The 13,217-nt window shown below is 44.4% G+C and overlaps 1 protein-coding gene across 3 annotated transcripts in view; it reads right to left on the reverse strand.

Annotated features, from left to right (window-relative positions):
- LOC131671621 (semaphorin-1A) overlaps positions 1 to 13,217 on the reverse strand; it is a 229,907-nt gene that overhangs the window by 173,719 nt on the left and 42,971 nt on the right. For all 3 annotated transcript variants that reach the window (XM_058948195.1, XM_058948196.1, XM_058948197.1), the window contains exon 2: positions 4,262 to 5,253. In XM_058948195.1, coding sequence (XP_058804178.1) covers positions 4,262 to 4,370 — 109 coding nt within the window. In that variant the 5' untranslated portion in view covers positions 4,371 to 5,253. The remainder of the gene's footprint in view (positions 1 to 4,261; positions 5,254 to 13,217) is intronic.

Below are 13,217 nucleotides of genomic sequence, written 5' to 3' on the forward strand. Positions count from 1 at the left end.
AAAACGGTTGGTCGGATATAGAGCATTATTTTTAATACTAATACCCTTGTTAGATATTTCAGAATGACTTTAATGATTTATCTCCAGCCTGCCGAAATTCGCTCGAGGCATTATTCACGTAGAAAAAAATGAATGAATCAATCAATCATACACGTCGCATCGCGATCTTCTCATACGCATTCTCACAGCGATATCCCGAAGAAATAAATTATTATGATCGGCATAAACCTGAAAAAGGAAAGAGAGATTCGGAAAGCATCAGCAACTGTCACTGAATTTATTCTTCTCCATACCTTGGAAATTGAGAGTAATAAGACCTCCAGCGCGATTAAATAGGGGAAATGAGGAATAATGTTCTGCTCTCTTTTTTTTTGTCGACCGAAGCCATGCGGGCTAGAGCGAACGAAGTCGCGCGTGAAACGTGGTGCCTTCGTTATACAGAGGAAATTTCATTTTACGCCCTTTACACGTGCCGCGCGCGCGGAAAATGTGACTTCTCTAATAGGAGTCGCTAGTTGCCCTGCACTTTGTCTCTTTTTCTCTCCTTTCTTTTAGCGCGTGCAAGCGCATAATAGCCTTGCGCGTAATAGCTCGCGTGGGCTGCCGGTGACGAACACATCGCGAGGCTCGTTCGTATTGTCTCTCTCGCTAAAAAGCCCAACGGCCACGGCGAGCAAGAGGACGATGCGGATTGATCGGTTGATTCGCTTAGACGATGCGAGCCAACAATAAGCGTGATCAATGGACGCCCGTAGAGCTTTGTCGGTCAGCTGATACCGTAAACAGAAATTTCAACCGCGCGAACGACCATTTCATTGGGCTTGTTTACTTCTCAATAATAAAGTAAATAGTCACGATTGTGTGATGAAGTTGAAGCATAGGCTCGACCTGTAGCATTGTAAACAGACCGGGAACTGCTCCGAGCTGCGCTAAAATTGCGCGCTCGCCCGTGACTTTTCTCGCATTTCATTAAAAACTTTTCAATCAAGTGCTGAAGCTGCTGCACTGCCACTATACCGCCGAGAACAATGGGAGTCGCATATAAAAGAAAAAATCACGAAACGGAACGCGCATTCATCTTTTGAATATGCATTTCGAAATTCATCGCTCATCGCGCATTTCCCAAACTAATCATGAGAAAATACAATTCCTGAAAACACTATCGCTCGCAGCCATTGTCATAAATAATTGGCAAGCCAATAGCGGAAGTATACGCGCGGGGGACTTGCGCGCGCGAAATCGAATTTCCTATTCGAAATTTCCAATTTCGATTACATATACATCTAGCGCGCGCGGCAGCTGTTGCAACACACACACACACACACGTACTGACTTACCAAGCGCACGTCCGAAAAGGCTTCCTATCTATATATCTAACTGCGCGGGGATGACGAAGATTTACTTAGGATGAAGGCACGCGTCGACTTCTCGTGGTGCATACGAGACGGCAAATAGACATGATCACCCGACTCAGCTTTTTTCCCAGCTCTGAATGCCACGTCTCTGGCTGTTGTTCCTTTAGGCTACGTGGATATTTAATTTTGTGAGCACGTTTTGTTTCGTGTTTTACACCTACTATCCGTCATTGTCGTTTCAATTTCACAGTTTATATTTAACTTTTTTTTTGTGGCAGCTCGATTCATGAGCGTGACGCCTTTATACTACGTTTCGTTGGCCAAAGAAAGACAAAGGCAACGGAATTATTTCGTTCGCTTATTATTTATTTTTTGATCGTTCTTCAATAAACAAGGTCTTACGTTAAACGTTACACATTTTAATCATTACATTGACGGTAGTTATTTCAAAAGCAGTCTTATCGACCTTGCGTTTTATAAACAAACGCTTTAGTTTTACATTTTTCAATTTTCTGGAAAAGTCTGATTTCACGATCTAATAATTTCGTTATATCCAATAATGAAAACCATCACGCTTTTTTTCTCTCGCATAGAAAATTTCATCTCGCGCCAGATACACTTGCTCAAGCCAAAAGTTATCGAAAATCAGGTCAATCGTAAACAAAGTTTTCGTGAAAAAAAAAAATGCTGCAGCGTCGTAGTCAGCGGATTTCCGTGAAAATCAATAAAACGCAAAACACAGTACATTGGTCGGCGCGGATTACTCACTGGCGCATGCACGCTATATTGCAGGCAGAGCAAGGCTTAAAACAGCGTGAAAATAATGACCGCTCATTATCCGCCAAATCGAAGAGCTGCAGCGCTCTTTTTCCCTGCAGCTACACAAATACGTATGCGGCTGCTATGCACGTGCGAGAGGGGGGGGTCGAGAAAAGCCTTACGAAATCGTAAAAAGTTAGTTTACGACACGAGCTTAACATAAAATTAAAGGAGCGCACGCGTGCTCTTCTTCCCCTCTTTCGTCTTCTTTCATTTGATGCGCGACGCACGCGACGAGTTGTAAAGTTAAAGAGAGCCAAGAGCAGAATGTCAAGCGCAGATTTTGATGTTGCTCAACGTAATAACTTCCTTTCCTCCCGCGACGTAGAGTAGAGGCTGATAAATATTCCGGCATTTTTACGAGGCGGAATGCGCTTTGCAGATAAGAGTTATAACCCCTGCACGTCGACGACAACGAGGAGAGAGAGAGAGAGAGAGAAAGAGAGAGAGAGAGAGAGGTGAACGCACTCTCACATTTTTTATCCTCTTCTTGGTTCATCGAACGTTGCCGCGTGCTTAGCGTACAACGCGGAATAATGCAAACCTCCCGGTGAGCTTGGGCTTTGATAAGTAAATGCAGTTTTACATTTGGAGAACAAATGCTTCTTTCTCTGCTCTCTCTCTCTCTCTCTCTCTCTCTCTCTCTCTCTCTCTCTCTCTCTCTCTCTCTCTCTCTTTCTCCCGTGGAAATTCTTTCTCTCGCGTCGAAGCGAAGCAAAAGTAATCTCATTGAAAGGCTAACTTATCGACGTCCTCGGCCTCTCGCTCCCTCATCGCCCAACGCAGCAACGCTTTTTTCTTCCACGAAAAGCAAATCTTATCTATCTATACCCGAATTCCCTCTGCCTATGCATACGCTTTACTCGTTTGTCATTCGTTCGTTTTCAACCGACACACTCGCGCTGCAGAAAGACACGCGTGTCGCGTCATTATCCTGCATTCATATTTATACCCTTAATAGTCGCGCGCGCGCACACGTGGGAGAGAGCCGCTGAATAATTGATAGACTAGCGGCAAATTCGAAAAGTCACTCAGTCGTAATCGAATTGATAAAAGCACGATGGAAAAGAGAACAAAGCGACGATGCGTGTACATGTATGTATGTGTATATATATATATATATATATATATATATGTATATATGTATATTTTCCAGAGATATTCACGAGAGAGAGGAGAACCAATCAAAGTTGCCGAAAGCCGCGCTTCGAAACAAGCCGTAATGGAGAACGGGCGGATGAAACAGACGCAAGCCAGATAAGGAAAGGAAACTCCGCGTCGAACGTTTCACGCATGCTTAATGTCCTTTTACTCGATCGCCGCGCGCTTATGTTACACGTCTATATAGGAACCACTCACGAGACGCTGTTAATGGCCATTGAAAGAGCTACTTCTGTCTACGCGTGCGTGTTACTACTGTACCCGCGAGCCGTTCCCATGCGCGCTATTGTACTTTGTCTTAGCGTTGGATTCTACAAATTGCGCAACGCTTTCGCCCGATTATTACCGCATCTCGATTGGCCAATACTCTGCCTTTCTTATCCTATCTGTTATTTATTGACTTCGATCTATACCAGACGTGGCAGGTCATTAACCTTACAGCGGAGTGAGTGCCTTGCGCGCGATAAAAAAAAACAGAAACACCGTCGGCGAGGAAACTGCGATCAAGGCCGTTATCGTTGTGTACACAGTGCAGTTCATTGACAATATGAAAGATGACTCACTCTTCGCTGAAAGACTTTAATCGGCCGACGGTCGTAGATAATCGCAGAGCGCCGCGATTGTCATTGTTAATTGAGCGACGCGATGGGAATCCGTCATTTTATTTGTCGTTGAAAGCAATCTCAACGAACGTAACGTCTATCCGTGCACTCGACAACACAATCGAAAGAGAGCGTAATGTCCTTAGAGTGTATTTATTCCCACGAAGGGGCAGTTAATAAATATCGATCGCGCGGCTGAGACAGACGCACACTGGAGGGTTCGGTCCAACCCCCTCCCCACTTTTACGACAGTCAACGCACGCGTGTATAAACTCGCGTCGAGTCAAAATCGCGCAATCGTAAAAATCAAGTGCAAACGCTTACCTAGTTGAACGACCATCTTGGGCCTGACGTTCTCCTGCCATGCGGCGAAGGCCAAGCCAACCCCTAGTGCCAGGAACAAGAATCCGGCCAGCAGCGTCTCGCGCGCCATGTCTGTCTTCTGTCTTGAGCTCACAAAAAAACGGAATTGCACGTCGCCGAACAGAAAGAAAAAGCGCACAGAAGAGGTGGAGCAGTGGGAGAAGGGAGGAATGTAGAGAGAAGAAGAACGTCAAGGATAAGGGAGGCAAGGACGCGCGTGCACGCGATGATGCGGCACGCAACGGACGACACACAAGTCAGACAGCCTGGCAGCGTAAAGGATCTCACTTGGCGCTGCTGCTTCTGACTGCTGCTGCTATCGGTGGGACCGTCCTCCAGCGCATATTCGCCCAGCGACCCGCACAGAACACTATCCCTCTCTCTCTCTGACACTCGATTCTTCAGTATTCAATGCCTCGCAACGCACTTTCCCGACAATCAGCCGGCTAACACTTTGCTTCTCCGACTTTTCACGTGCGGAGGCTGCTGCACTCGCGCCGCGGCGACGACGACGACGACGACGACGACGACGACGACGACGACGACGACGACGACGACAACGACGACGACGACGACGACTCGACACAGGCAATCGCGCCTCGCGGACGATCAGCGTCCAACTGCCGACGGCTGCTAGCTTGTCCGAGGTGCCGGCTGTGCGCGGCTTCTCCCTTGACGCGCATGCGCACGGCGACGCGCCGGAGCAGGAGCGATACGGAACAGAGAGAGAGAGAGAGAGAGGGAGGCTTACGGTATCTGCACTGTGCGCGTGTGCGCGCGCGTGTGAACGCGGAGAGTTTTCCTAGGGCAGAGATATGAAGGGTGTCTGTCTGGCTGGCTGCCTGGCGTGGATGGCGGCGGCGCCAAAGACTTGGCCTCCCTGAATTTTCGGATGCGCTCCGCTGCGCTTTACTGCCGTTTTGTGCTCTCGACTCGTCACTGGCGCCGGCTATCTGCAACAGACAAATTCCCCTGGATTAGTCTCACTGTCTCTCTCTCTCTCTCTCTTTTGCTGTTACTTGGTGTGTGTACGTGAGCTTTGTTTAATTTGAATTATATCCCTTGTTGAAGTTGCATAAAGGTACATACGAAAAAATCAAAGGCCGTTTAGGTTTTAGTTATATTCTGAATTTTGAAATTCAATCTGAATTAAAACAAATAGTAGCATCTGAATCTCGTTAGTCAATTTGATCAAATAGGAGTTCAATATTTTCTTCGTTTTTATCATTTCGGTAATTTTGAAGTATTATATTTTATAGACATTTCGCGCGCTGACGTAAAAATATTTCACATTCAACATTTGCATAAAGGAGTCACCTTGTTTTACAGCAATCCAGCAGTTGAGATTTTACGAATTATCCATTATATGAAAAAATACCTCAAACATTCCCTGCGTTTCGAACGCAACTCGCCGCTTATCATCGTTTTTGCAGAAAATATTCTGCGTATAGACGGTAAAAGTTCGAATGTTCCAGTTTGCAACGTTTCTATTGAAATGCGGATAGGCTTTTATGCAAAAGTATAAAGGTAGCATTTAAAATGGAACAATATGGAAACAAACGTTTCGGAAAATAAACGGAAAAAACACCAATTTCCCTCGTTTTTCATCAGAGCCGCATTTGACGTAGTCTTTGTACAAAAATGCGTGATGAAGAAGAACATTTGGATTATAATTTCTATACTTGCCAGAATCGTTGCAATGAACAAAGTATTAGGGAGCGGCCAATCAATGGACAAAACTGAAAGTACATTTCAGCTGAAAACGATACTAAATAATCAATACCTCATCATTATCAATGACGGCAAGAACGGGCAAGCTCCACCCAGTAGCGAAGTTTCATAGCAAGTGAGAACGCATTCAGCGCAGAGCACAGCTGCCTGGTGAATGGGAAAATAAAAGAGAGAGAGAGAGAGAGAGAGAGAGAGAGAGAAAAGCTCGCAGCAGAGTAGCCCTGGTTAATATTCTAAAATTTTGAAGTGGCTATCCAGCCCCAAAAATAAAATCTCTGCTGGCATAAATAAAGCCATATGCAGGGCCGCCGCTGGGCACACAAAGTGCAAGCATCATCCACCCACAAAAACAGGGATTGCCGGGCATTGTAACGCAAGCGCACGCATGCACACAGGTAGATTTGGAAAAGGGAGAGCTAAGCACGCTGTTCACCCCCCCCCCCTCTCGCCGAAGCTTTTTTGCATTGGCGATACGTGCATTGCAAGAGCGGCCAGAGCGGAGCATCTGCCCCTTATAGGCTGGTTGGATTCTGAACGCGATCAGCCGTTAGGAATGGGCGGTGGTGGGCGCGGGCGCTTTCTCCTTTAAATGTTATTCGGCCGGAACCGTGCAGCGACGCGAAAGGATAATGGACGATCCGACGCGACAAATGGAATACACAGTGTGCGCCCGCGCGTCTGTGTGCGGCGGAGGTGGGGAGGCAAAAAACCGATTGCCGCTCGGACGAACACTTTGGTCTGTGTGAGCGTCGCTCTCGCTATGGTACCGCGCTTTCGCATCAAACGTGCAAAAGCTCTCTCTCTCTCTCTCTCTTTCCATCCACCGTGCGACGTACGGCACTCGCTTTATATTGGCCCGAGAGCGAGAGGACTTCGATCGTTTCCGTGGTCACTCCTCTTTTTTTCCCTCCTCTCGCTCGCTTTCGATGGCGTTTTAAGCTTTATGCTTTATTTTTAGAACCTTTTTCGGCTATAGATACTTTAACGCTTGCGGATTGCACTGTGATTTCAAGAAAAATACTATTGTTGTTGAACGCTCGTATACAGTGTATCGAAGTATGGTGGTAAAAAGTAATTTACTTTGGTTGTGCTTCCAAAAGAAAGTTACATTATCCAACGCTTGGTGCCGATAAGTGCTTTTTCGAAGAATCTCTGGTTAAAACTTTACCGCGAAACTTAAAAACAAAGTTGGTGGTCTCTGTTTTAATCGACGGTAATATAGCCAGTCGCGTATTTTGTTATCAATTGGTACTTAATTTCGGTTTACTTTTATATTTTCATTACCATCGAATGAATTCTCCAATTATCGATAATTACATCGAAAAACTAAAAAAAAAAATATTTGAACGATATTCTTGCGCACTGTATCTGGATAAACTTATTGCAAATGACTTCGTAAAACTGCTTGAAAATTGATTGAAAGCGTTGAAGACAATGGTAGTTTGATAATAATGATTATAGCATGGCGCGGCTTCGCTTTGGAAAGAGCGAGGCATTACATCGGCTGTTTGGCCTGCCATAGGGAAATAGCTTAGCAAGGGCATTTCCCGCCTAGGACAATAAAAGCAAGAAGACAGACGGAGAAAAAACAAGACTTTTCCAAGGTAGTACAATGCCAATTCCCCCATCACGAGAGGACATTTTTCTGGCCGCACCCCTCACTGCCGGCGTTAATGCCTCGAGGGACCCCGTCTCGCGTACAACCCGTGCTCGCGCGTGTACACACACACGCGCGCGCGCGCGCGCAAGGCTGCACGGCGCGAGGCGTTAATTAACGCGCGCGCCGCATTGCCGAGGTCGACAATCGCGCGGAGACGACGCTCGATTTGCAGGCAGATCAGCGGAGCGAGCAGCCACTTTCGCCGGGCGACCAAAATGTCGTACACGCCACGAGCGACCGACTCAGCACTCGCGCGTCAAGCGTCCCGTCCTTCCTCGACTGCTCCGCTCGGCCGCCGAATCTCCGCCTGGCGCTTCGCCCGCGTTGTCTTCGGCGATCGTGCGATTTCGATGGACGCTGCCTTCAGTCCCCGCCTCGCGTGATTCAATCTCGGCTCACGGCCGCGCTCCGAGGGATCGCGCCGCCGCTGCGGAATAGTAAATCTTTTGATTTTGCGTGTACGTAGGGTCGGCATGTGAAATTCATGCACACGGCGTTTCGCTCGACGCGAGCTTAATTAATTCATAGAATCGGCTGCCGGGAATTGCTTGCAGAGGGAGCTGCTGCAGGAGGGCACGGGGTTGGTTTGGCTACTTAGAATGAATAACGGTCGAAACCAAACGATGGAAATCCTGAGAAGTGGGCGTTCACAAACTGGCGCAATTATTCACCAAGAATTGGGTTGCGCCGCGCAGCGAGCCGCGCGCACCTACGGGTGAACACCACTTTTTGGACGAAAGTAAGCGAGCCGACACTCGCCCCCCCCCCCCCCCCCCCGCAGCGATCGACGGCCGAGGAGCATGATATATTCGCGTGTCGTCGCGCGCGGCGAGACGCGACTACCGTCGACTTGACTAATTCCATCAGCTGTCTAAGCGTCGCGGCATCGTCTGTCTTGTATATTCCCCGGCGCGCGCGCGAGGCGAGCTCGAGAAGGGGCCAAACTATCTGGGCACGTGGCGCGCTCGCGAATCTAAGTTTGCCGGCGAACTCGCGAAATTACAAATTAAAGCGACGCGACGAGCGCCGATTTCAATGAGATTGAGGCTTCGCGTGCGCCGGGTCACACTCTCTGACGCGCGCGTACCATTAGTTTTCCGCCGGGCGCATCGCGCTTGATTGGCGTTTGTTTCGCCCGAGCAGTTGTCTGCGCGCAGCTCCGGCTTTTTCCGTTCGCTGCGGCGCCTGCTTTTCTCGGACGGCTTTCAGCGCTGAATTATTTCCATCGGCGCTTTTGGATAACTCATTACCCCGACGTATCTTCGATCCAACTCGCTTACTCGAGTATTCAAGGAAATTAATTGGAATTGTGAGCAGGAAATCCGATTGGAATTCCATCACGCTCAACACTTTCATATTAAATAACTTTCGTTGGGAAATAAAGATATCACACTAACCTCCGAAGGTTCGGAAAAACATTTTATTGATAATCTTGTGTATTAGTATCGATTCTATTTTTAATTAATAGCAATACATTGTTTTCGTTGGAGAAACTTTAATTAAAACGAAATTAATTCAAGAATTTAGATTAACCCTTTGAGGGATTTGAAGAGCGAATTTTAGCACAGTACCTACTCTAAACACGGAATTAATTATAAAAATTTCTTTAATCTCGACATACGAATTTGAAATCAGATTCACAAAATTTGTACAGGTGGATAGAAAGACTTTTGAGAAAATATATAGCATAAAAGTGCGCATGGAAAATTGAAAAATTATGCACGCGCATCTATGAAATGCAAAGATACATCTGATACATAAAAAAAAAACTAAGAGGAAATATCACTGTCTCTATACGAGTTTCTTTTAATTACAATGACGATCTTATAACTATTAACTTCTCGGAATAACCCTTAATCTCCACGACGGAATAAGATTCTTCGCAAAGAAACTATACGGCTTGATATTTAATTCGTTTAGCCGCAAGGCCAAAGCGAAGCGCCATTCGCATGTAATAGCATTTCTCATTTGATAAAAGAAAATAATGCCCAAGGAAAGAATGGAAAAGAGGAAAAAAAAGTCGGTAACGCACGCTTCACAAGTTTTTGTTTTGGCCGAGTCCATTTTTCATTGGAGCGATATCGCTTGCAACGAGGCCGCAATCTTATTACCGTCTTGCTCGTGCCGGAATAGTTGAGATAATAAAGAGAACGCGCGGTGACGTCGAGATAAAGCCGTAATGAAAGAGCGAGAGAGAGGGAGAAAGCGCGATGGAAGTAGGTAAAAAGAGGGTCGAAGAGGGAGAAATACACGGGGGAGAGAGAAATCGAGGATCGTCCTCAGGGAGTAAAAGTCGTTTTGCAGAAGCGAAGAGGCGAAGAGTTAGGTGTGCTCGCAGGGCTGTCATCGATTTTTTTTCGCGGCACCGCTTTAGACGCACACACATGTATACAGATGTCGAAAGTGCAGCAACAGTAGCGACGATTGTATCGTTTTCCCACGCAACTTCTCTCTCTCTCGCTCTGCGTTAAATCGCGCGTGAACGAGTGTGCACTCGTTCGCGTTCTGCTAGTGTGCGTGCGTGCGTACGGCCTTTCCTCGAGCGGATTCGAACGGTGGAAACGTTTTTTTTGTCAAATGCTGCATATAGCTTGCCAGCTGCTTTTAATCAAAATATCGATGTAGTACGATAAAATGGCTCTTTGAACAGACTACGCGTCTTTGTTCCTCGGCTGCCGGCAAAATGGATTACATCCCAATCCTATTGTTGCCACGTTGCACACTTGGAGTAGTTCGCTTTTTTTCGAAATAATCTATATTGTGGATATTTCAGCGGGTCCGGAATTTTCTAGCATTGCATTATCATGGAAATTCATAATTTAATTCACTTTAATGAAACAAAGAACTGCAGAGAAGCTACAGATTCTGCAAGCTTTTAATATTTGATCCATTTAGGGGATTTTGCGAAAGACAATGGTAAAGTAGTGATAAAATATTTTAACATTTAATTCAAGTAAAAGTATTCCGATTAATAATTTACTTTCTCTCATAAATTAATACCATGTTAATCATAATCCAGTAGGTTTTAATGTACAATTAATTATTGATTGCAAACAACTTTGCGGAAAAAGCTTGTGAAAAGTGGTCTGTGTTCCCGAGGAGATCAATCCGAGGCTGAAAAAAAATAGAAAGAAATACGTTCGCCGAGCTCGGAAAGACGGAAAAATGGAAACACACGATCTTTACTTTTGCAACGCGTCAGAAACTCGCCTCTCCGAAAATCGCTGACGTGACGGGCTCGCTGCTCGGGATCAAAAATTCAGCGTCGACGTCGTCGTGATCGCGCGGCAATGCCAACGTAAAAGACACACACACACACACACAAAAGGAAAACGAGCCAAGATAAAGGGTGAGAGCCGCGGGAAAAAAGTGAAAAAGACGCTTCGGCGATTTCTGATGTGTACGCGTCGCCACACCGCGCGCAGAGACGAAACTCCAACTTTGGTGGATTTTTCATTTCCATGGGATTGGGATGGGTGCTCGGTTGGAGAGCAGAGAGAAGCGAATTTTAGCTGCGCGAAATGAAAAAAGCTGGCGCGGAAGAGTGATTGAGGATAAATAGGATGGACAAAAAGAAGAACGGATGGGAGAGGGCAATGATTGAAGGATACGCGAGGGATGGAAACGTCAGAGGCGAAGGGAAAAAGAAAAACGTACCGCTCTCGCTAATGAACCCATTACAATTTAATTATTTAATGTCTTGATTATCGAGAGCTCGAGTGGGCGAAAAAAATTGAATGTCAGCCAGATATCATCCCATTTGGCTTGCAGAACGAAGGTCACAATTATCGCGAGTTCAAAGTCGTTTGTTAATGACGGTCGCACAGTCGTTCCCATTCGAACAACTGAAATCTCACGATTTTCTAGTTGAAATAGCGCTACTTGCTACCAAAGAAAGAAGTTGTACGTTCGAGAAATGTAGGGGTCTCCAAGTGCGACGTCAATGACGATGAGCAAGTTAGTTAACCTGAATTCCAACTATTTCCTTTCTTGCCACAACTAAGTTGATCCCCAAGTCTAGTGCAATACTTTGAATAATTAGCAGAGTCCTCATCCTCGTGCCCTTTACTTATCATTCCAGCTTCACTCTGCAAGACTGCAAACTAGTTATTTGCCTGCAATTACTTCCACTCTTTTACAAGTTAAATTTCGGTAAACACGCTGACATTTTACTCTCTCTTTCTATATCTCCACGCGCAAACTTCTAGCGTTTCCAGTTAAAATCTCAAGCGCACGAGGGACAATTATATTCTTTTAGCCGGCTATCCTTAGAATTTCCTTCTATTGACAGATTTACTTATTTTTCCAAAGAGTAGCGCTCATGCCTCTGCCAGCGAGAACCTAGAGACAGAAATATTTTCATGAATTCTGAACGTCATATCTCGTGTAGAAATTCATTTAAAAATCGGGCTGGATTCTGACACGATTTTCCTATAGTTCGCACCCGCTTTGGACAAGGGAACCTCTTTAGGTTACGATCGGAAAACGTCCCACATTTTGCTAAGATTCAGATAGGGGAATCCAATTCGGATCACATGAGAAGATCCAAACAATTTTCAGTATTTTTTTTAAAGAAAAATGCATAAATCGGAGAAAAAATGATGTATTGATGAGCAAATAATATATTTTAAGCACGAATTGTTTGTACGTATGAATACATCATGTTATATGCAATATTACTTATATACTTCTTTTTATTTCCAGAGTAAAAAATATTCTGTGTAACTATACATATAGAGAAAATAATATATATAATGCTTTTTTAATCTTCCGCCCAAATCTTTAGAATTGCTAAAAGCTGCACTTAGACAAGTGTTGAATGTCGTCTCTGAAATAAATTCCCCCTACGAATCACGCTGATTACTAAGGATAACAACTGAAAAAAGTAATAAATTTCATTAATGTCAATCTCTTCCTTTAAATACTTTATACTATTCTTACTTTTATACTTCATAAGCTGAAAACAAGTAAACGACTTAAATATAAACTCTCTACCTGTTTAAAAGCGGTAAATTTTAGAATTTAATCCTTTTTAACAATTTTTTTCAATGTATCAGTGCAATTTTTAGTTGCATTTATCGCAACTTTATCTAATTGCTGCTTCATGAATAACAACTGAAATAAATAAAATATAATTTTTTTAACAATAACTATAATAGTAAACTAGATTGAATGAAATATATTGAATATCACTTTGATTACTCACTAGATATTTTTTTAAAGTAGTATCATATAAAACATCATATAAACGTATCCATTTCTCTGACGTTTCAAGAGACAATTGTATTTGATTTTCCATCAAAGGCTCATTAAGTTTTTGAACATCTGAACCTAAAACTTTGTTTTTTAAGTCAGTAACATCAATTTGTAAAGTAGAAATCATCGCCTTTAATCCCACGACTGCTTTTAAAATAGCATTGATTCCTGTAAAAAAAGTATGTAAATTGAGAACTATAAGCATCATTTTATTAAATGAAATACATATATTTTATATGCATTACCTGGAGTGAATTCGTAGGTTATTTC

Source organism: Phymastichus coffea, unplaced genomic scaffold (assembly GCF_024137745.1).
Source record: "Phymastichus coffea isolate CEN01 unplaced genomic scaffold, Cenicafe_Pcof_1.1 PCOF00130, whole genome shotgun sequence".
Classification (NCBI taxonomy): Eukaryota; Metazoa; Arthropoda; class Insecta; order Hymenoptera; family Eulophidae; genus Phymastichus; species Phymastichus coffea.